The 25,499-nt window shown below is 35.3% G+C and overlaps 1 protein-coding gene across 1 annotated transcript in view; it reads right to left on the bottom strand.

Moving 5' to 3' along the window:
* Positions 1 to 25,499, bottom strand: part of LOC115212319 (rap1 GTPase-GDP dissociation stimulator 1-B) — a 94,446-nt gene that overhangs the window by 14,231 nt on the left and 54,716 nt on the right. Inside the window, exons 3-9 of the mRNA XM_029781182.2 lie at positions 18,605 to 18,733; positions 16,224 to 16,349; positions 14,289 to 14,435; positions 12,849 to 12,977; positions 10,258 to 10,383; positions 5,489 to 5,632; positions 4,347 to 4,478 (exon numbers count right to left, since the gene is read on the bottom strand). Coding sequence (XP_029637042.1) covers positions 4,347 to 4,478; positions 5,489 to 5,632; positions 10,258 to 10,383; positions 12,849 to 12,977; positions 14,289 to 14,435; positions 16,224 to 16,349; positions 18,605 to 18,733 — 933 coding nt within the window. The remainder of the gene's footprint in view (positions 1 to 4,346; positions 4,479 to 5,488; positions 5,633 to 10,257; positions 10,384 to 12,848; positions 12,978 to 14,288; positions 14,436 to 16,223; positions 16,350 to 18,604; positions 18,734 to 25,499) is intronic.

Genomic DNA, 25,499 nt, shown 5'->3' with positions numbered 1-25,499 from the left:
TTTTTACGTATCACCAGCACAGAAGCCAGTTTGCTGCTCTGGCAACGATCACGCTTGGATGGTGCTCAAATAATTGTAACACAGCATTGCTCTAAGATAATTTTATAATCATAAACAAGTAGAGAGAAGGATTATGATGCCAATCCAATCGACACCCCAGTACCCTTTTTTTAAAGCCTAGTACTTATTCTATTGGTCTCTTTTGCCAAATCACTAAGTTATGCGGACATAAACACACCAACACTGGTTGTCAAGTGGTAGTCGGGGACAAACACACAGGTACACTTAGATATAGGAAAGGCTTCTTTCAGTTTCCATCTACCAAATCCACTCACAAGGCTTTGGTCAGCCTGTAGCTATAGTAGAAGATAGTTGTCCCAGGTGCCATGCAATGGGACTGAACCTAAAACCATGTTATTAGGAAGTAAGCTACTCATCACACAATTTTGTAAAATTATGTTTTTATAAACAATTGCAGTGTGGAAGGTGTTTATAAGCCATTTAAGGAACACACAAAAACCGTTAGATTCACTTCAACATTTATATTTAATTTGCCAAAATATTTTCGTCGCTTTGGGACTGTGACCTGTTTACTGACAAAATTCTGTGCTGTATCTCATATTTTTTAATGTTTTTTTCTATACACAAAACTTTTGGCTCTTGAGTTACTTTTGTTATTTTGTACCAATTAATATATTCTTTTAATCTTTTACTTGTTTCAGTCATTTGACTGTGGCCATGCTGGAGCACTGCCTTTAGTCGAGCAAGTAGACCCCAGGACTTATTCTTTGTAAGCCTAGTACTTACTCTATTGGTCTCTTCTGCTGAACCGCTAAGTTACGGGGATGTAAAATTACCAGCATCAGTTGTCAAGCGATGTTGGGAAGGACAAACACAGACACACAAACATACACACACACATATACGACAGGCTTCTTCCAGTTTCCCTCTACCAAATCCACTCACAAGGCTTTGGTCAGCCCGAGGCTATAGTAGAAGAAACTTGCTCAAGGTGCCACGCAGTGGGACTGAACACAGAACCATGTGGTTAGTAAGCAAGCTACTTACCACAGCCACTCCTGATATATACTGAGAAAGTATGTGTGGTTTTAATATGCATTTTATTAGAAATTCAACAGCTGCACATGGAAAAACCAATGGTGGTGATGATGATGATAATTGTGGATCACTAAATTAAAGATAGTGATGTGGAGATTGAATATTTGATGATAACTGTGGATTACTAAATTAAAGACAGTGATACGAAGATTGAATATTTGGATGTTTCTTCTCTCTTACTACAATGAGTATAATTGACTACATGTGTGTGCGCATATCTGTGCATGAGTGTTTCTTGATTTTTCATGAATGTGAGAATAAATGTTTGTATGCATGTGATCATATCATTGTGGCTATTGTTACTACAAGATAGCTTGAAAGGTTGAATTTAATTGGCCTCAGATAAAGAAGAAGGAAAAAAAAAAAGATTGTCAAGTCATCATTTCATACCATTAGAAAAGAAAATTGCAACAAGAACTTAATACACCAAACAAATACCAGTGAATCATCAGTTTAGAGGGTTAGCATCAGTTCCACACCCAAACAACAATATAACAAATTATATTTTAGTGAGTTTCAGTTTTCAAAGAAAATTTTTTTGTAGAAAACTACTTTTTGCTGCTGCTGTTCAGCCCAAGGTCAGCTCTGACTGAGAAAGATTTATGAAAGGCATTGCAGCCATGGCAATCCTGTCTTTTTTTGTTCTAGGTATCATATATCTGAGATTTCATTATCCAATGGGACCTTTTCCTGAGACAGAAAGGCATTGTTTGAGGGAGATTTGGTTACTATACCAAGTAGGTCAAATGACCATATGGGTGAAATGCTTAGCAGTATTTCGTCTGCCACTACATTTTGAGTTCAAATTCTGCCGATGTTGACTTATTCCCTCCCCTAAAATGGCTGGCCTTGTGGCAAAATTCGAAACAATTATTATTATTATTATTATTATTATTTTATTGTTAGGTGACAAGCTGGAAGAATCATTAGCTTGTGGGGCAAAATGCTAAGCAGCATCTTGTCTGTCTTTATGTTCTGAGTTCAAATTCTGCTGATGTTGACTTTGCCTTTCATCCTTTTGGGGTCGATAAATTAAGTACCAGTGAAACACTGGGGTTGATGTAATCAACTAGACCCCTCCTCCAAAATTTTCAGGCCTTGCACCAATAGTAGAAAGGATTATTATTATTATTGCTAAGGTGGCAAGCTGGCAGAATCATTAGCATGCCAGGCAAAATGCTTAGCAGCAGTTCATCTGTCTCTATGTTGTGAGTTCAAATTGCACTGATGTTGACTTTTCCTTTCATCCTTTTGGGGTTGATAAAATAAGTACTTGTTGAGTACTGGGGTCGATGTAATTGATTTATTCCCCCATCGAAATTGCTGGCCTCGCACCAAAATTTGAAACCATTATTATCATTATTGTTGTTTTTAAATAACATTTGCTGAAAGTTGTCCCCATGGGTACCAACTTGAGTTCTTGTACTCGTGGGTTTTAATTGTTGTGGTTAGTAGTTCACTTTTACCCCACCTTGTTTAATTACATGTGAAGCAGTCATCATATCATGGCTTCAAATGTCTATTCTCATCTATTCTTATTGTCCCCTTTCTCTTTCATTTCACCAGCATCCTCATCATCACCACCAACATCATTAGCACCCCCTCCTGTCACTGTTGCTTCTGTTATGATCCTCTCCTCTTCACTGCTACCAACAATTCTTCTTCACCGCTGCTGCCACTACCACCACAATTGCCATTATCATCAGTGCTGCCGTTACCATTGAGAGTTAGTATGTGGTCACTCCATATGCTAGAAATAGCAGTCCAATCTCTCTAAAATTATACCTTGCCATCTAGAAAGGGAAGGACAAATTAGATAATATAACCAATGCCTGTGTGCAGGGCAAGGTGGTTAAGGTTGGAATGTCTTTGATCATAGATCTACTCATTCAGGGCTAGCGTGGAGCTAAGCAACAGTCACTATAATCTTTATACATTTGATATTTCAAACTAGATGTTTGCATGACCATAACCGCTTTAATGATCATTAGTGTTCACAGCTCATTAATACTTACATAATCATTAGTGCTCGTATGATCATTACCGCCTAAATAATCAAAGATCCAAACTTTGAAGTTAGCAGCATTATATGCCCAGGAATACAGCTATTGATGTTGTGTACTTGAGCACATAATTCTGCTAACCTAAAGCCAATGAGGAAACTTCTATGTGATCACTCAATCTTCAAGAAATAGCAGCTAAATCTTCCATAGCAGAATTGTTAATGCTGCTCCCCCAATGAAGAGGATTGTTCTGCAAGAGCCATGTCTGGCACCATGTAAAAAGCACCTGTGCCAGCACCATATAACAGTACCCCTGCTGGCACTACATAAAAAGTACCCATGCCAGCACCATGTAAAAGCACCCATGCCAGTGCCATATAAAAAGTACCCAGCACACTCTGTAAAGTGGTTGGTGTTATGAAGGGTATTAAGCAGTAGAAATCAAGGCAAATCAGACTGGAACCTGGTGCAGCTCTCCTGCTTGTTAGCTCTGGTCAACCCATCCAACCCATACTAGCATGTGTTGGATGATGATGGTGATGATGATGATAATGATGGTGATGATGTGTGAGAATATGTACCAGATCTTCAAGGAAAGGTGCTTATGATAGACTGGCATCTTATCTTGGAAGAGATTTAACACTTATTCACTTCACATAGGAATTAGAGTTAAGCACCAATCCTTTAAAATCCCTAGTAGCTAAAGCAACAATGTTCATACAGGCTATGTTGTTTGTTTGCAGTTCACCACAAAAGCACATTACGGGGCCTTTTGACATGTCTTGACATGTTGCCCAATCTTTGAAAAAAAAAAAGGTGTATTCAAATGGTGTTCTTTGTTTCCAGTTCTCTACCAAACTATATCTGGGCTGTTTGTTGTTTGATACAATAGGGGAAACAGGTGAGTGTTAATGCCTGGAAGGTCATAAAGTCATAGAAAACTCAGCCCAAACATAGTCTTGTCTTATCAATGTAAGAATGGAAAAGTAGAAGTTAGAACAATGATGATGGTAATACATCACTTGTTATGTGTGCAATAAGACATTCACTAGCTTACTACATTGTTTTATTTTTACTAGTTTCGGTTATTCCATTGTGGTCATGTTGATGCAGCATCTTCAAAAGGAGACATTTGCATATAATTCTTATTCTCTGATGGGATAATGAATAAAATAACAGCAATAAAAAATACATCAAAATTTTAAAATAAAAAAATTGACTGACCATTTCTAGCAAAGTTGCCAATTGCAAGAGCTCCTGATATTTGTAAATATTCATTACTCCCTTCAAGCCAACTCACAGATTCAGCATATACTGCCCCTTTACCCTTTTTGAAAAGGACTTCCATACTTTTGTCTGGAATTCACAGAAAGGTTAGAAATAAATATACAAAAAATAAGTAAATAAATAAATAAATAAATAAAGACAAGTGGTCAGTCAATAAAAGAATGCTGTTCTTGTGTGTCCATGCATTTTGGTTACAGCTTGTATGAATACATCATTGAAAACTGAAGAAAAAAACCAAAAAATCAAACATGATACACATCATACTTAGCCACAAACTGCAAGTAATAATGTATTACAAAACCACCAGAATGAAAAATTTCCTGGCAACAAAGGGCTACTCTTTCAAAGTGAAGAGGAGACTGTAAGATGCTTGTGTACAAAGTGTGACTTTGCTGGGTAAAAAATCTTGAATAACAGGATTTGCAAAGTCAACAAAGGAATGAAGTGAGTATGATTTGCTGGGTGTATAATGTTAGTATGACTGATGGAGTACAAATAAATTGAGAGAAAATGGGATAAAAGAGAAGTCAGATGTTATGTGCAAGAGAGAAGACATACATAAGATAAAGCAGTGAAAACTGATCTCAGGATACTGTGCCTCAAGAAGGTGATGTTGCCAATCATTTTAGTTATGAAAGACCATAATGACTGGCATCGCTCAGTGCTGGAGAAGATCTGCCCACCTGTACAAGCATTGTGTAATGTATGTTAAAATGGTGGTAGTGATGGAAACTACAGTCTCTTTGCTCTCTGACTTTTTGTCTAGTTTCCATCTAGCTCCCAGACAACAACAAATTCACTCTTTAGACTTGAATCAAGAATCTTTTGCTAATCAGGTAAGCATGCTATCATTAGCAGACATACTACCATTTACCAGGTATGTAAAAGATACAGGATTCAATTCGCAGCAGTGGTTTCAATGTTATTCTTAGATTTGAAATTCTTATTTTACAAAGGCCCAACATTTTATATGTGTGTGCATGCACATGTATGTACATGTGAGTGTAGAAAGAAATTAGAAGCAAAATATAACACAATATGTTATGGACAATTTTAGTTCTTAATCTTACTAGTCTTACCTCCTGTTAAAAGTAAAACAATTAAATCTGAAGACGTCTTTAAGAATTGTTGGTTAGCTTCTTCTTTTTCTTCAAGACTTGAATGGATTGAGTCAATCAAATGGTCACATAGAAAGCTTTCAGAAAGTTTCAGTTTGATTTTATCTGAAACAAAAGATTCCAGAACAATTACTAATTTTCTCTGAATTTCTCTTCTACATTTTTTTTTATAACAGAAACATAAAACTCAAGATTTAACAAGAAATGAAGGAGCCTCTAAATGGGTACCTGAACCTGCTGGAAATAGCAATAAAAATGCCTTTAAAGGAAGAAAGGAAAAATTAGGTAATGTAGTACTAAATACATTATGTTTGAAAAAAGAAGGCACCCTCCCAGTTGGAATGCTTTTGATGATAAGTCTGCTTTATAATGACACATCTGAGGCTAAACAAAACAAATTTAAGATATATTAATATTTCATAAATATATTACATTATTGCTAAAAACTTCATTTTTATGTACTCAATTAAGTTCACAGAATATTCTGTCACACTTGCCAATCTCATTTAGAGGTATTTGAACTTGGCATTGCATGTTTAGAAAACATGCATTAATTATCTGAATTAATGGTTCTTAAACAGTGCACACTGGGATGCTGTGAGGTGTAATTAGGTGAAGAATGAAAATAAAAAAAATATTTTTAGAAAAAAAAACAAACTATACACTGAAATTCTAAATATAATGTCTTAATATAACACAAAATACACACAACAAACAAAAATCAGAGTGGGATTTAAAGGTGTGTTGGAAAAGGAATCAAACTTTTATTTTCTATTTTTGTTATCAAATTTTTTTATGCCAATCCATCTGAGATTGTCTTTGCTTCTCTGATAAAAACTTCCTGTTTTAAAGTGATCTGAATTAAAATCTTCCATCAAAATATGTTATTAAATTCTTCATTATACAAAAAATTAATTGAAACAAAGGCAGTATATTCCAACAGAAATATGGTATAAAAAAAAGAACTAAACACATGATTATTGGATTCTTAAGCCATTTATAAAAATATAAAAAAAAATCATCTAAAATTATTTGAAGAATAATTGGCTTATATGTCCAGTGATCATGGACATAAAGAAAAAGAATCAAGCATATAGAGTTTGTGATTTTCTTCACTCACTAACATTAAATTCAAGAAAACAATAACAATTTCATTACATTGAAGATGAAATGAGGGGATGTTAATTTGAATATACGTAAGTAGAACACAACACCAAAAAACAACAAGCTCATGTTTCTTATTAATAACAATACTTTGTTTATTAAGTCATTATTTCATCACCAATTTATTGAATGATGAATTAGTAATGATATAATAAATGTTCTTTATTATTTATATTCATAAGTTAAAAATATAACTTTATTTTAATATATATTCTTACTGTGTACACAAAGGGTTGCCAAATTGTTTTTATTTACATTATACCTTTTGTTGCCATTTCTGTTGAAATACACTTTGTTTCAACTAATTTTGAAAATAATGTAGAATTTAGTAAAATAACTGTCATTATTAAGGTGGTGTTTGGAACATAAATTAACATGAAATTGTGATGGAAGGTTTTAATTTTGTACCACAGAACCCAAGGCAGTTTCAGGTGGGTTAGCATCAAAAGGATTAAAGTGTAAACAAGAAAAAATAACTTAAAAATCAGTTCTAAATCAACAACTTAGTACAGGTCCTTGCAAAAGAAATCAATTTAATAATTCATTGCAGTAGATATGCAGTGCTTTTTATGAGTCACTTTCTAACATATCCTGGAAAGATAACAAGTAAAGTCAAGCTCTGTGGGAGTTAGCTTTACCTGTTTACAAAAGACTTAACTAAATACCTTACAAAAGACATAATACTACATAACATTTTACCCACCACTTCAGACTTTGCCAATTTACTGCCCTGATATAATACTGATTTCTAACTTAGGTACATGGACTCAAATTTTGTGGGGAGAATGTAATCAATTATATTGACTTCAGTACTTGATTGGTGTTTGTTTCATCTACCCTGGAAAGATGAATGGCAAAGTCAACTCTGGCAAGATTTGAACTCAGAATGTAAAAGTACACAACTAAATGCCACATATCATTTTGTCCATCAGTCTATTGATTCTGGTTTCAAAGTTTTTTTTTTGTTTAAATTTAGCATTTAGTGCTGGGTTGAAATCCTCTTGTGAGAAGGTCTCATTTAATTAAAACCCTGAAACAAACATATTTTGTAGACATTCAAAAAAACCTGGGATGAGGTGGAGAAGCATGACCTTTGAATGTTGGGTCTCACTGAGGCGATGACAAATGACCAAGACCTTTGGAGATATACTGTGCTTGAGAAGACCCAGCAAACCAAGTGAGACTGTAACTGTGACCTATGCCAGTGCAGCATAACTAGCCCATTTAAGACTACCGTTCAATCATTGGGCAATAAACTGCACTTGCAAAGACCTGTCGAGGCAAGTGAAATTGTCGTCGTGGCTGACGACAGTGCTGCTTGACAGGCTCCTGTGCCCCTGGCATGTAAAAGGCACCATTTGAGCATGGTCACTGCCAGTGCTGCCTGACTGACTCCCATGCCAGTGGCATGTAAAAAGTACCATTCAAGCGTGGTTGATGCCAGTATCACCTGACTGGCCCTCATGTTGGTGGTACGTAAAAAGTACCTATTACACTCTCAGAGTGGTTGGTGTTAGGAAGGGCATCCAGCTGTAGAAAGCTTGCCAGATTGGATTGGAGCCTGGTACAGCCTTCTGGTTGCCAGCCCTCAGTCAAACCGTCCAACTCATGCCAGCATGGAAAGTGGATTTTAAATGACGATGACGATTATTTAATTTCAATACCATAATTTTGTAAAATAAAGCTACAGTGAGTTGAATGAATCCAACTGTATGCCTGTACTTATTTGTTATGCCTTCAATCTAAGATGTTCTAGCCACATCATATCTCACCTTATTTTCAGACATGGTGTATCTAGGACCACATTATCTTATATGTCCTTATCCTTTTTAGGATAGTAGGGAGCGACTTCAGGGAAGTTTGGCTAATTCTATTGAATTGAATCACTAAGTCGGGGCTCTCTTGTTGGTTTGTGATGATGGTAGTGTTATTAGTATAGTTAATAGCAATTATGGTGTTTGTGTTGCTGTTCATCAGGTCAAACCTGATTAAGCAGATCTGTGGTGAAAGTCATTCCAGCTATGACCATTCAGTTTTCTATTCAAACATACTCTGTCTAGAACTACATCATATGCTGTGTCATTCCTTATTTTAAAGATAGTATGGTGAGATTTAAATAATATAATAATTGTATACAGTGCTCAGGCGCACTACAACTCATCTAAAGTGTATATATAATCAGGTGTAGTTTCGGCGGATTTCGGAAAGCATGAGGGCCTTAAAGGATGCAGTGTCATGGCAGTCAACAACTGACACAGGCAGTTTATTCCATGCTTCAGCAACTCTGAGCGTGAAAAAATGTTTCCGAAAGTCATGGAAACTGTGTTGTTTTCTGACTTTGTAGGCATGTCCACGTGTGTTAGACACATGTAGATCAAAAAGGTGTTCAGTGTTGTTGTTGGTGAGGTGGTTGATAACTTTGTGGGTGTTTACCAAGTCCGTCGCCAGACGCCGGAGCTTTAGTGAATCCATGCCCAGGGAAACAAGGCGCTCAGAATATGGTAGGTGTCTGATGGAGGGTATGCGTCTGGTTGCATGTCTCTGGACAGATTCCAGGAGGTCAATGTTCTGAGCAAGATAGGGGTTCCAAACTGATGATGCGAATTCCAAGTGTGGTCGTACCATAGCTGTATACAGTTTTAAATAGATGGCTGGAGAGCGGCTAACAAAAGTCTTGCTGAGTGATGCCAAGACACCCTCGGCCTTCTTGACAATTTTAGAGATATGCTTTGTCCAACGCAAATCACTGCTGACAGTGATGCCTAGGTCACGCTCGCAAGAGGATTTCTTGATATCAGTGTTGTGGAGGGAGTATGTGGACGCAGGGTTTTTTCTCCCAAAATGCATGGTGGTACACTTGTCCACAGCCAGTTTCAGTTGCCAGTCTGTGATCCATTTAAGAGAGATTTGGCTGCTATTTCTAACAGGCTGATCAACCTCATGGATGCTCTTTTACTGACTCATGGGATACTAATTTCATTGATCCATGTGTGGTACTAAACCAATTCTGCCAAATTTTTTACCTTAATGATTAACAATTTTCCACATTATCATGAGGCTAAAAATTTGAAAATGATGGGTACATTTGAATAAGTAAACCCAAATCTGGTACTGATTTTAGTAAACTTCAGGAATGACAGGAAATGTCTATCCCAGCAAAATTTGATTTCAGAATGAAGCAGAATGTTGTAAAAAAAAAGTATTCCACTATTTCTCATCAAATCAACGAGGGAGCTTCAGTGATTGCTCAGCCTACTAGAAATAGCAGCCAAATTCCTTTTGATCACATATCTCTACTGCCTTTAAAAAAAAAATGGAAACGATACATTAACAATATTGTCTGAAATATATAAGAAAACAGAATGGTCTTGATTAGAAATATCCATGAACACAGGTTTGCTCAACTAGATCTGACTAGGAGCAAAGCAACAATAATAATAGCAATCATTTTTCTACTACTCATTCCCCCAACATGTGTTAATTACAATTACAATAGTTGAATGCTCAGGATTCAAAATACTTGGGAAGGAGGTGAGTAAATATCAAAGGAAAAGATTAAAACTTACCATTCTCAGCTAAATTACACAACAAGTCCAGAACTGCATCTTGTGCACTGTTGCCTTTTGATGACTGCATAAAATCTAATACTGATTCATAAGCACCACAGGATGCAATTTTTTCACGCCCAAATTCTAGAAATAGGAGACATCATACGTTATCAGGAAAAGGTTTTAAAATGTTAACTTCAGTATAACATTTCCTAAGATTGGCACAAGGCCTCAGATTTAAGGGGAGAAGTATTGTGAATTAAACAAATTCATAAACAACAAATCATCATCATTGACATTAAGATGGTTTTAACGTCCACTTTTTCATGTTTGCATGGGTCAAACAGAATTTGTTGAGGCAGATTTTCTATGGTTGGATGCTCTTTCCATTGCCAACTCTCACCTGTTTCCAGGCAAGATAATTATTCCTTAGCCAGAATATAGCTAAGATACAGTTTTGTTTACATAGAATGTGCAGTATGTCAAGACATGATAAGAAGCCCAAACATGCTTTTGCCACTGAATGCTGTATGAATCAAAAATTTATATAAATGTAAAGTCTTGAGGCGATTTTAAGTGTTGGTGCTTAGCTACAAATCCTTTGCATTAGATATGACAGATAAGTTTTCTATAAATTTTTAATTTGTCTCAATATATACTAGCTCTAAAATAGAAATCAGTTTGAGATAATAACTCCGAGACAGAACATTAGGACTGACAATCAAAAAATTACAAGTTAAAGGAGAGTATTGTAGTATTGTTTATGAAGAATAAAATTCCTTCTTCAGATATTCTTAGATGGAGTCGTTGCTATAATCAGTTTTCCAATGGCTTTAAAAGCCATTGGAAAACCGATTATAGCAATGACTCCATCAAAGAATATCTGAAGAAGGCATATTATTCCGAAATATCATATCAGACTATGGATGACTAAATTACAACAGGTATATAGCCCATTGTTTGTATTATAGTGCATTGTTGTACCATTCAAAACTTTTTATTCTTTACAAGTTAAAACAATTTAGTAAGGATAGAAACATTGTCAGATCAGATTGGAGCCTCCTAGTGCAGCCTCCTGGCTTGCCAGACCCCAGTTAGCATGGAAAACGGATGTTAAACGATGATGATATTCATTCATTCTTTTACTTGTTCAGCCATACTGAAGCACCACCTTGAAGTCAAACAAATCGACCCCAGGACATACTTTTTTAAAGCCTAGTACTTATTCTATCAGTCTCTTTTGCTGAATCGCTAAATTATGGGGAAGTAAACACACCAACACTGGTGACGGGGGGAGGACAAACACAGTCACACACACACATATTTATATATATATATATATATATATATATATATACATACACACACACACATATATATATATGACTAGCTTCTTTCAGTTTCTGTCAATCAAATCCATTCATAAGACTTTAGTTGGCCCAAGGCTATAGTAGAAGACATTTGCCCAAGGTGCCATGCAGTGAGACTGAACCCAGAACTGTGTGGTTGGGAAGCAAGCTTCTTACCACACAGCCACGCCTATGCCTATATATATATATATATATATATATATATATATATTCTTATATAGAATTAACCATGTGTACCTGGTTTATAGAATAGGAATACTGTATATTTTGCTTATATGACCTGCAATATACTGGTCTAGTAACCAAGTTATGTTGCAAATACTGAACTGTCCAGTGATTTCATATATATGATGTAATGCAAACTTCTTATCGTACAGCCAATATATTTATATGAATTTATGGTTAGCCAATATGTTTATATGAATTTATGGTTAGCCAATATGTTTATATGAATTTATGGTTAGCCAATATGTTTATATGAATTTATGGTTCACACATCATCAGAGGCTTTGTTCATCATTATCATCATCATCATCCTTGATGATATCATGATGATGATGATATCATCAAGGACTATGATGATGATGAACAAAGCCCTTGATGATGTTTGAACCATAAATTCATATAAACATATTGGCTGTATGATAAGAAGTTTGCTTCCCCACCACATAGTTTTAGGCTCATGTGTAGGAGCCTACACATTAAGCTGTGTAGGATCATGAGCAAGTGTCTTCTACAATAGCCTTGAGCTGACCAATGCTTGTGAGTAGATTTGGTAGATGGAAACTGAAAGAAGCCCAACCCTTTTTTGTGCGTGTGTGTGTTACTGTCTTATTACCTTACCATCAGCAGTGATCTTCATTTCCAATCTTCTGTGAAAACATGTCTAGTTATGAGGAAATATTACCTTACTTAGAAACAGGTGAGGGTTAGCAACAGGAAGGGCCTCTGACTATAGAAAATCTGCCTCAATAAATTCTGTCTGATTCATGCGAGCATAGAAAAGCTGACATTAATGATGATGATGATATATGACTAAACAAAATGGCATCAAGAAGGGTATCAAGTTATAAAACACTGCCTCAAAATTCCTATCCAACCCATGTTTGTAAGGAAAAGGGACATGAAAACAATGATGATGATGATATAGTATATTACATAAGAAAATTATATAGTTAAATAATAAGAACCTGAAAATTTAATGTCTTCCTTCCCACTCAAGAAAAAATTGTCACTCACCTGTTTCTGCTAAACTATCAAGTGCCAACAGAACCATATATGGTAATCCTTCTTCATCTGTGTAGTTTTTTAGATAATCTTGTAATATATCCAAGGCACCATTTTCAAGTGCTTTCTTTTGTAGCAAATCTGAATATAAAACAAATTAAAAAATGAAATATTTAACAATAAAGTAGAACGGATAGTTTTAGGAGAGTTGTTTATTATGACTGATACAGGAGTAAAGGAAGTGAATGTAGGAGAGATATGAATGGAAGGAAAAAAAGAAAAAGATAAACACGAAGAAGGAATAAAGAAAAATCTCAGAAATAATTAAATAAGAAAACAAATAAAGAATATGTTTTCTAATTTTTTAATCAGGAGAGACAGGCAGTGTCTATGATTTCATAGACGGCTTCAGTCACCAGTGGGAGAAAGGTATCCTCAAACCAAAGATCTGGTCTAAATACTTGCAACAAACTGGACTCCAATAAAAGTACTCAAGATGCCAGGTAGTGGTGGATTAAGTCTCCTATCCATAGAAATTAAAACAAATGCAAGTAAGAGAAAATAAACTAAAAAGAAAAAACAAAATCAAAAAAGGAGGAAGAGGAGGAACAGTAGAAGAAACAGGTACGATTAAAAAGTTCACTGAGCAATCATATGGTTCTAAGTTTGATGCTACTGCATGGGTCTTGAGTCAGCCTTGTGAGTGAAATTGTGTAGACAGCAACTGTGTGGAAGGCCACTGGATGGATTATACTTGATCTTGGATAGAAGACCAGTTTGACATCACCACCTAGTCCTTGGTAGCTTTTAGCAGAGTCCACTCTGTTAGAAGCATTCAGAATGTCTTTGATCTGAGAATAATTCAATTTGAGCATGGTGTTTCTTACTTCTGTCCCACAAACAAGAGTTATAGTTTCTTTTTGTCTTTCCATCTCCTGTCTTAAGTAACCGCAAAGGGCTATGGGCGCAGCCCTTCTCCCTCCTCCTTTGACTAAGCCATTAAAACAGGGGAAAAAAACAGAAAGGGGTGAAGGCAGAAAAGATGAAAGAAAGGTGCAAATATAGAAAAACAGTATTGATGGATAAATAAGAATGAGAGGGAGAGAGTGCAAAGAAAGAAGATGAAGAGGCAAGGGAAAGAGAAAGGTACTAATAGAAGAAAGAAGAGAAAGAGAAAAAGAGAGAGAAGAAAGGAGAAAGAAAAATTGAGGAAAACGAAGGTAAAAGGCAAAAGGTTTCATTAATTGTTGTTTAGCCCAGGTTAGCCCTGGGACCATAAATAGTTGGCCAAATGGTAAGATGTAATCCATAATTTTTTTATTTACTAAGTCTGATGTATAGAACTTGTGTTTACTACATGTAATCCATAGATTGTCTACTTGGTATGATTCACAGATCTAAAAAGAAGGTGTGATAGAAAGAAGCGTTAAGATCTATGATATTTTGACTTACTGTGAGTGTTGGTGATGTTGAGCAAGAGGCCGCAAGCCACTGTACGGAGTTTGCCTATCTCACCACCTTTGTTGTTGTTGATCTCTCGCATCAGGTCCAGCAAAGACGTCAACCCATCAGTAGCATCTACACAATTTCGGGCATTGTCTGATAAAAGCAGAGAAAGAAGAAGAAAAAAGAAAAACATTATTATTAAACTAAGAAACTATTAGTATCATTATTGTTATTAAGGTGGCAAGCTGGCTGAATCATTAGCAGAATGAACAAAAATAAATTTCAGGCCTTGTGCCTATTGTAATGATGATGATGATGGTCATCGTCGTCATCATCATCATCATTATTATTATCATTAAAGCAGCAAGCTGGCAGAATTGTTAGCACCTCAGACAAAATGCTTAGTGGGTAGCATTTTTTCTGGTTTCATGTTCTGAGTTCAAATTCCACTGAGGTCAACTTTACCTTTCATTCCATTGGGACTGATAAGCACCAATAAAGCATCGGTCTTGATGTGATCGACTAGCCCTTTCCCTCAAAATTGCTGGCATTGTGCCAAAATTAGAAAGAATTATTATTCATTTTTTATTAAGGGCAGTGGATAGCAAGGAATTGGAACATAAAATATCAGTGAAATACCAAAGTAGATTTAAGTGACTGATTTTTCTCTTGAAAATTTTGTCCTTGAGCTTATGTTATGTGGATTATATTATTAATATTATTAAGATGGTGAGCTGGCAGAATAGTTAGTGCATCAGATAAAATTCCGAGCAGCATTTCCTCTGATTCTTTACATCCTAAGTTCAAATCCCACCATGGTGAACAAAATAAAGTATGAGTCTAGAACTCGGGTTGATAGTATCAACTAACCCTCCTCTCCCCAAAGTTGCTAACTTTGTGCCTAATTTAGAAAAAACAAACAACAACAACATCAACTGCCGCTGCCGCCACCACCACCACCACCACTGAAGCAGTGGTGGGGGACAAACACACACACACGATGGGCTTCTTTCAGTTTCCATCTATCAAATCTACTCACAAGGCTTTGGCTGGCCTAAGGCTGTAGTTGAAGATGCCCAAGGTGCCATGCAGCGGCACTGAACCAGAAACCATGTGCTTGGAAAGCAAGCTTCTTAACCACACAGCCACGTCTGCACCTGTACACTTATTCTTGGTATATAAATCCTGTTAAATTTCCTTCCATGCCTTTCTGAACGGCAGTTGAGTTTGACTGGCAAGTTAAAATATGAAGACATTGAGAGCAAGAGATATCAGCTGTTTGAACAATTTCAAAAACTATTATTAGGAATAAAATTATATGTTGCAGAAAACTGAAACGAAATTGCATCATCAAGAAGCAGGTTAGTTGTGTTGGTTAAAGTGTTAAATATGATAAAATAAGGTTTTATGACTGCAGCCTTTGCTTTATCATTGTGTTATGGTTGGTGTTTTTTGTTATTATTTTGTTGCTGTCATTGTTGTTAGTGCTGCTGTTGTTGTTTATCCTCAGGTCATCTTTGATTCAGCAGACCTACAATCAAAGGAGATCTAGTTGTACATATCTCCTCTTTTATTGAGATATAATGTATCTAGAACTACTTCATCAAATGCATCCATCCATTTTAAGATGGTGGGATGCAATCTGAGAGATATTCAGAATGACTGAATGAATAAATGGGTGGATGAATGCTTAACTGAATGGATAAATGAGTGAATGAATGAATGAATGAATGGATATAGGAATAAATTAATGGTTATTGGATGACTAAACTAATGAATAACTGAATGTATGAATGGTTAAATCCATGAATGGGTGAGGAAGGGATGAATGAATGTTGGAATAAATGGATAAATGAATTGAATGACCAAATAAATTAGTTGAATGACTGAAAAATTGAATAAATGAATTACAATGAAGTACAAATTTCAGAAGGACTTTACCGTTTTCATAACATATGTTGCCTAGGGCTCTGCAAGCTTGAACAGCTTTATTTGTATCTGAACTCTGTAGCATTTTCACCAATACTGGAACCATATCACCATCTACAAATGGCTGCCGTAAAGATTCTTTAAGAAAGAAAAAAAAAACAAACAAATGACAAAAATCAAAGAGAAACGTTAAATGCTTAATAGCTAGTATAAAGTGAGATTTGTAATTAAAGTTAAGACAGACACAAGAAAATGATTTAATTTTTTGTTTCAAAAAGTTAAAATTTATAAAAAGATTATGTATACTCAAAAGTGAGAAAAAAACAAAAAAAACAAACAAAACCTTACAACAACAAAACACAAAAAAAAACAAAATGTTTAAAATCTTTTACTGAGAATTGAGAAGAATTCTGTTTTGTTGATGGAAGTATCCGGATAATCCAACAAATACAAAGTAACTTGATTCAGTGTCTATTTGGTAATATTATACATGTGGCATTTAGTCAATACTTGTTAATTCAGGATTACATTGGTCATCATTCCTTATTATTATTATTGTTGTTATTATCTAAAATAGTGGATGACAGAATTGGTAGTAGATTCCCAAACAAAACCTCTTGTAATATTTAGTTAAACCCAGAAAGGTCAGCTTTACTTTTCATGATTCTGGGATTGATAAGATAAATATCAATGAAAGGTTGGGAGGTTGATTTAACCAAGTCTACTCCTTCTCCAAAATATGCTGTCAACAACAACACTGCCACCACACCAACATGTTTCTCCCTAGGGCATGGGTTTGATGGATCTCATCAATTGTTGCTTTCTGTGCATTATTTGGCAAACAAAGCAACAGAAAGAACTGGCCAACTTTATTGTGTATATCTTAATCACTATTATTGTTATTAGAGTATAGATAGTAGAATCAGAGTTCAGTGAGTGAAATGCATTGCAATATTCAGTTAGATCTTTTTATATGCTAAATTCTGGGTTCACATTTTGGCATGGTCAACCTTGCCTTGTATCCTTTTAAGCTCAATGAAATTAGTAGCAGCAGTCAAAGTAATGGGGTCAGTTTAATTAACCAATCCCTTTGCTAAAATACCTGGAGTTGTTCCTATGAAAGAAATTTTTTATTCATCATCATTATCATCAATTTAATGTTAACTTTTCCATACTTGCATGGGTCAAACAAATTTCAGTGAAGTAAATTTTTCAATGGCTGGATGATCTCTTTGTCACCAACTCTTGCCTGTTTCCAAGCAAGGTAATACTTTCTCTTGGTCAGACATGTTTCCATGAAAGATTTAAAACAAATGAAACTGCTTACATGATGGTAATGCTTGCTTACAACTATCACATGATATCAACATAAGGAAACACAAACACACACACATACATAACACATATCCAAGGTACCATGCAGTGAGACTGAACATGAAACTATATGGTTGGGAAGTGAATTTCTTAACTACACAGCCATGTTTGTACCTGAGTGGTAAGAAAGGTAGAATATTCAACAGAATGTTTTGTGGTACTTAGTTACAGTTCTATGTTCGGAGTGTAAATCTTGCCAAGGTTGGTGACTTCACCTTTCTTCCTTCTAGGATTGGTAAATTAAGTAGCAAAAGTACAACTGGACTGGGAGCAGATACCAGGAAACTAATCCAGTATGTTCTCCTGAAAAATACCCTGAAACATGACAACAGCTTGGCCAGGGGTTGCACCAGGTTCCATAGTCTGTTTAGGCTTGGTTTCTATGGCTGGATGCCCTTCCTAACACCAGCCACTTTATACAGTGTACTTTGTACTTTTTACATGGCACCAGCACCAGTGATTTTTATGTGGCACCAGCGCCCACACCAATGCTTTTTACGTGGAATCTTTGTTTTAGGATCTCCCTACCATCTTAAAAAATGGAAAGGACACATTAACCCATTTTCTATGTATCAGTTGAAATACTCTGCTTAGTTAATTTAAAAAAATAATGAAGAATTTAATTAAGTAACTCTATCAATATCAAATGGGTGTTTAGAACATAATTAGCATGAAATTTTGACATAAGGTTTTTAATTTGGATCATTTTAAATGTGGTATTCTGTATCATAGAGCCATGAGCGCTCTCAGGTGGGTTGGTATCAAAATGCTTTCAAAAAGATAATAGGGTCACAACAGAAACTTTTGATAAACAGCTCAATTAGGGTTTACTTAGGATTTACTAGCACCAACAAAGCCTCAGTTACAGAAGTGAGGAAAAGAGATGGTTTGACACAAATGCAAGAGCAATGATTTTATAAAGAAAGCAAAACACAACAAAAAATCGAAAAAAAAGCTGAGAGATGAATTCAGGTTGCAGGGAGCTTCTTATATAAAGATTTGACAGAAATTATACTTACCAATTTTGGCTAACTCTGCGATGATGTTAGCAACTTTCTGATGAGGACCATTTTCTGTCTTCATTAACTGGTTGAATTCTTCAATTAATTCTGTTAGAGGTTGGTCTGTGGAAATGTTATCAACATTTTCTGAAAAAGACAATATATACATATCTACATTATATATATATACATACATACACATACATATATGTTATATGTGTGTGTGCATACAAGAGAGAGAGGGAGAGAGAGAGAGTGTGTGTGTGTATAAGCACAAGAATAGCTGTGTGGTTAAGAAGTTTGCTTTACAACCATATGGTTTCAAGTTCAGTGCAACTGTGCAGAATCTTGGGCAAGTGCTTTCCACAACAACTCTGGGCTGACCAATGAGTGGATTTGGTTGACAGAAAATGTACAAACCCCATTATATATGTGTGTGTTGTCTTGTGAGCATGTACATTTGCATTTCTAAAAATTATTGATCTATGGTGACGTCTGATGACATTTCCCTATCAATAAATCACATATCTCTCTGTTTTTGAATATGAGTAGAATGAAAACTCCTTTATTTGAAAAATACATAAGAATTAGCAATTACCTGGCTGTAATAACTACCTGGTTTTTCTACACCAACTTACACTTTCTACATCAAAGCATAACTTCTTGCTTTCTGAGATCAAAATTGTCCATATATTTATTGATTGTATAGTCAAAATTGTCCATATATTTATTGATTGTATAGACTCATATATTTATTGATTCTATAGGGGCTATCTAATTTTCATAAATCAAGCTATGTTCCTATTGAACAACCATGTAAGATATTTTTTAAGCAAGATTTGTGAAAGAATCTCACCAGTTTTCTGATTTTATTGATGATGCATGAAACATAGATTTCATTACCAATAACATATAAACTTGTGACCATATTCAATGCTCTTCCATATTTCATCATCATAGCTGCATCACCAGTTACACAAACCACCACCAGTTTGTTTCTGAATTCCTCTAACAGTTGCAGTAGCAGTTTTACATGTAGAGGTCCAGAATTCTTCACCATGCCCAAGTTCCAGAATGTTCCATCAATTTTATGCACACTAATATTCAAATATCGGTATTTGTTTAGTGATGTGTGTATTCATCTAAGGGGAAACTAAATCTTGGTCCTGTTTTTAGTTGACTGGTAATTTAGGAGCATAAGTGTCCTATTTTATTATACTGCAAATGGTAAAGATGTGATGAATTTTTTTTTGACACCTCATCACCGCTATTCATCTCTTTGCAGCTTCTACTGATCATTCTCACCCACTCTTCTAAATGTGAGTAGCCATGTAGTTCTACAAGAATCTCCTATCCCTCCTCTCATACCTTAACCCCTTATCTCTTAGCATAAAGCCAACCATCCCTCAAGGTTTGTAGTCTTGTGAGCTGCATGGCAACCTCACTAGCTAGTAAAAAGTGGTTGGCATTAGGAAGGGCATCCAGCTATAAAACCCATGCCAAAGCAGACATTGGAGCACAATGTGGTCCTTGAATTGGATCCTATCATACTATCCAACCCATGCCAGCATGTAATATGAATGTCAAATGATGATGACGATAATCAAAGTATAGCCTTTATCTCTCAAAGATTTCTGCTTAACTCATTGCTGATATAAAATCAATAGCAATTTCAAACAGCACAATTATTTTAACGATTAATTCCTTGCATGTCTCTTGCTGATAGGGTTGTCACTTGTCACTAACTTCTTGCAGTAGTTTCCTCAATTATATGCTTGAAGAAAAGATAACCACACTGAAATGCATGCATCCACCAGTCTGGTTAGAGAGCACTGCAAACTGATTTGATGTGTTTACACCTATTTGTCTACAGGGAGAAATTTTCTCCATGACAAAATACAGTGAATCTGTAGCATTGGCACTGGTGTCACATAAAAAGCACCCCATACACTCTGTAAAGTGGTTGATATTAAGAAGAGCATCCAGCCAAAAAAACCATGCCAGAACAGACAATGGAGCATGATGCACCCCCTGGCCTTACCAGCTCCCATCAAACTGTTCAACTCATGCCAGTATGGAAATGGAAAACAGATGTGAAATGATGAAGATGATGATGAATATGTGTGTGTGTATGTATACATACACAAAAGTATAACAAACTTTACAAGCATACAATTTAGCTTCTTAGCTGTTGTTCCAGTCAGAAGATGGCATCAGTTATTTCTCTTCCAAGTAATAACTTGAATTGCATCTGATCTAATATTTTCTGCTCAATTAACAGTGAACTCTTTCAGCTACTTTTGTAATTTAATTCATCCATTTGATGCCTCTGCATTTGCTCCTTCCTGCAGAATTTCCTTTACATTGGTAACAGTTAACAATGGTATTACAATGCTAGTCACTGGGGATGATACAACCCCGTGCTACTTGGATCATTGTAATACAGGTGACCAGTGTATGTCTTACTATGCTAGATATTTTAGCATCTGCCACTTGCACTGAGTATCTGGCAGCTTTCACACTTCAACAACTGTGGTACACAAAACATGTTAACAACTCTTAGGAATGCTTCAGCCAAGGTTGAGTTGTTTCTCGGTCAAAGCAAACTGAATACATGACCATCAATGAAAATGAAAGCTACCAGCTAATTTGTTCCAACAATGGCACACAGCTCAAGAAAGTTAGTGATTTCAAGACCTTGGAACCTATGTTGTTGGCAGTAAGAAAAACTTCCTTACATGCAAGGGACCAACTTTAAGTGCCTGTAACAAGCTTCCAAAACATCTGACAATCATGTATTTTAAAGTCACTAAGATTTACCTTCTTTAGTGCAGAGAGCATTCTTCTCTATAGAGCTGAGATCTGGACTATGAAAAAAGAGTTCCAGGTCGCATTGATGGCACCAACACTAGACTTTGCAAGAGGGCTCAAAACATCTCATGGTGTAAACAGAAGACCAAAGAGGAGATTTATGGATATATTCTGTCCATCTCACAATTATTGCTCAATGCAGAGTAGGCTTTGTTAGTGACTGTCATCATGCTGAACAATTGGTCACATCAGTTGTTATATTTTGGAGACTTCCTTATACCTGGAAAGTTCCTTTGAACTAAAAGTTCAGCAATTTCAGATGATAAAAGAGACAAAAGAAAATATGCTGCGAGAATTGTACACCACACCTAAAAATGCATACGAGAATATGTTTCAGAGATAGAAAAAACATTGAGAGTGGTGTACCAATGGTAGTGGGAACTATTTCAAAAGAAATGACTCTAAAATAGAAATTAGCATTCTTTTTGACTAGACCGCACACATACATCATAGATATATTTTGTTGCTGTTTAAATTCTAAGCCAGCTCTAGTTAAGTAGCTTTACAACAACAAAAACATCCAAAGTATCCTTCTTTATTTAAGATGCGTAGTTGATTTGAGGGAGAATTGGGTGCTATTTTTAGCAAGTCAAGTGACCACAAAGAAGTTGGCTTGTATATATATATACATATAGTGTCCATGCCTCTTCTATACCTTAATACTAATTTCAACCATTACATGTGCAGGATACAAGTTAAAGCTTTCTCTTCACTGTTTGTCTTATATTTGGGGTTTAAGAACCTTTCATATTGCATTTAAAAAATATCTTTTTAGCAAGAAAATAGGGTAGCATGAAGGTATAGTCACCTCATAAATAACTGAAAAAGGAAGCGGGAGCTCATCTAACATTTAATCAATTTAAATATTTCAGTCATAAAAAGAAGAACCAGTAAAACCAAATGTCATTGTTGTGGTTCAGCTCCAAGCCAAAATTGATTAACCAAACCTATGAGAAAACTGCATTCCAGCCATACTATCCCTGCCTTTTTTGGTGTAAGTGGGACTATGTTATCTAATGTGTCTGGGCCTTGTATAAAGCAGAGTGTGATTTCAGGGAAATTTGGGTGTTATTTCTAGCATGTTGAGAGACCACATAGAGGCTACCTTGTTGATTTGTGAGAGTGTCATTGTTGAAGTAGTAGGTGGAGTTGCTATGGCAACTATTGTGAAAGAGTCTAATTAAAGAGAAAAAAGAAATGAAAAATCAATGCTGCTGTTGATTATTATTGTCATTATGATTTTGAATATTGTAAGAATGATTACATTAATACTAAAAGATGATGACGATGATGATAATGGTGATGTTGATGGTCTTAGAAGTTATGAAATTGATGAAGACAATGAAAGTTATGACAGTGATTGTAATGATGACAAAGATGATGCTTATGATGATGATGGTAATGAAGAAAGTAATAATGATAATGATGGTAATGAAGAAAGTAATAACAAATGATGGTGATAATGTGGATGGTGATGGTGGTATTGCTAAATAACCTGGAGATAATCAATTGTTGCCTGAGCCAGATATCACTAGCCTGTCTTACTTTGACGCAATCTTACATTGTCTACTTAATCAAAAAACTAATTGTCTAAAGTGATCTGCCAATTCATTTCACATTTTCAATTGTTTCTACCCAGTCGCATGCACTACTCCACCCCATAGATAAAAAGGGTGCAGTAACAATAGTAGCAATAGTAGTTGTAGCAGACATTCAGAGAGAAAACAATTGTACCAAGTTCAAATCTGGGAACATATTTCAGAATGTTTCAGAGCAGAACACTTTTTTCCTTTCTACATTGCATCAAATTATCAAGTTGTCAACAATTGGGATTTGGGAAATTATAGATAGTGATAAACTAGTTTTCAAGTGAAGATTTCTTTCTCATAAACATTACATCTTTAAACTGAAGTTAAATATCAGTTCACAAGAACTCCTAAGGCTTTAGATGACATTCTTTTACTAGTTTCAATCCTTAAAATACGACTAAGCTGGAGTATTATCATTAAAGTAATAGCTGATAATGTTGATCCTTGTATCTGTAGGCTTTTATTTGAAGAAAGGAAAAGTAAATCTGGGTGGGATATGAATTCATAATGTAAAAGAATGTGACCAATTTATTGTTTCTACTCCAAAACTTGAGATTTGACTGCTATTTCTAGTAGGATGAGTAACCACATAGAGCAGTATTCTGAACCTGGGGCGCTAAAATTAATTTCACAAGTTGCAAGGAATTCAAATTAAACTTCACCTGCTTAAGGAGGGGTTTTGAACTAATAAAAGGTTGGGAAACACTTACATAGAGGTACCCTTATTGGTCATTGCAGTTTATCAATGCAGATGTAATGGAAACACAGAAAAATGAGACACTCACTTGGCATGTTAAATTAATTCATTGTTTCTTGTTTTTTTTTTTTGGCTTTTGATGCATTACATTCTTCAATCTTTCTATCCAATATAATCTGGTCTAGATATCCACCACAATACTACTATCCTACCAAAAATTACAAAGAAGTTCTTTTGTACATTAAGAAAAAAAATCCAATGTATTGCAGAATGTTGGAATTATCTAGAGTACAACAATGTTAGATTTATAAATCACCAGCATCATTTGTTCCTTTTTTAACATTCTGGTTTTATTTAGGTAGGTTTTTGGTACAGTACACAGTCTCTCAAAAAAAGGCACCTGGTTTAGTGGTTAGGGTATTCGGATCATGGTTGTAGGGTCGTGAGTTTGATTCCTAGTGGTCCTTCAGCAAAATACTCATTGTCATAACCGACAGAGTGCCAATTTTTTTTTATATTGTCTCTCTTATATTGATCCTTTGTCTGTTTATTTGTGAGGTTCAACATCTTAGGATATAATTTCACCACCTTTTGGCTTACTTGGTACTTTCCATGTACAAGCAGATGAGCCAACAAGGACACTTTTACATGACTTTTTACCATGCTAGAAATAGCAACCTAATCTCTCACAAATCACACCCTACCAGTGCAGTCCTACATATACAAAAATCAAGATGGTCATATTTGCAACAGCTTTGATCATGCATCTGGGCGAAAAAAATGTCTAGTTGATTGCAATTTTTCACCCACCATTTGCAGTAAGCTATTATCAAGAGGTAAAGTAATGAAGATGATGTTATAATTATGCATACATGTAATAATAATAATTGTTTCTAATTTAGGTACAAGGTGGGCGATTTTGAAGGGAGGGAGTTAGTTGACTGGTACATTATTTTATTGATTTTAGGAGCATGAAAGGCAAACTTGGCTGTGGCAAGATTTAAACTTGGAATGTAATACTCTAATGATTCAACCAATCTACCACCCTTAAGTATGTGATACTTAGTTTAATACCTTATCCAATATACTGGATTTGATATGATTTATTGTATATGCCCCTCTACAAACTGTTTTGTGTCTAGTTATAAAAGTATATAAGATTTTAACTATAAACCCCATTGCAATACTTGACAATCTTATAAAATTAGCCTTGGTCCTAGTTAAAAGAAATCACTGCCACCATCATCATTATTATTGTATTTGATACTACTACTACCACTACTAAAGTATGGAGGTGGATTAGCAGACACAATAGAGAACCAGTAAGTGCCATTCAATATTTAATTACATTAACTCCTGGCTTAAAAAAAAAGTACTAGTCATGTATTGGGAGTAAATTCAGTTGGTTGTAACCTCCCCCTAAAATTTGTCATTGAGTCAATTTAGGAAATCAATATTATTAGTAGCCATAGTTTGACCACACCCACTTCTTTTTAACCCTTTTATTATTAAAGAAGAAATCAATATCACCAGACAAATGAACATTGCCTGGCTTGTGAAGTAAGATTAGAGTCGTTTGGTCAGCTTTGTAACTATAGACATTCTATACTAGTATGGAGTATATCATCCTAGAAATTTAGGACTTCAGCTATCCTGCAAATAAAGCAACTGACATAGAGACTCTTCACCAGCTGTAAAGATAATGTAGCTTCAAATGGTTATCTTTGATTTTAAAGTCAAATATTTTCTTTAATAA

Source organism: Octopus sinensis, linkage group LG5 (genome assembly GCF_006345805.1).
Source record: "Octopus sinensis linkage group LG5, ASM634580v1, whole genome shotgun sequence".
NCBI classification, from domain to species: domain Eukaryota; kingdom Metazoa; phylum Mollusca; class Cephalopoda; order Octopoda; family Octopodidae; genus Octopus; species Octopus sinensis.
This window is presented reverse-complemented; position numbering and strand designations above follow the sequence as displayed.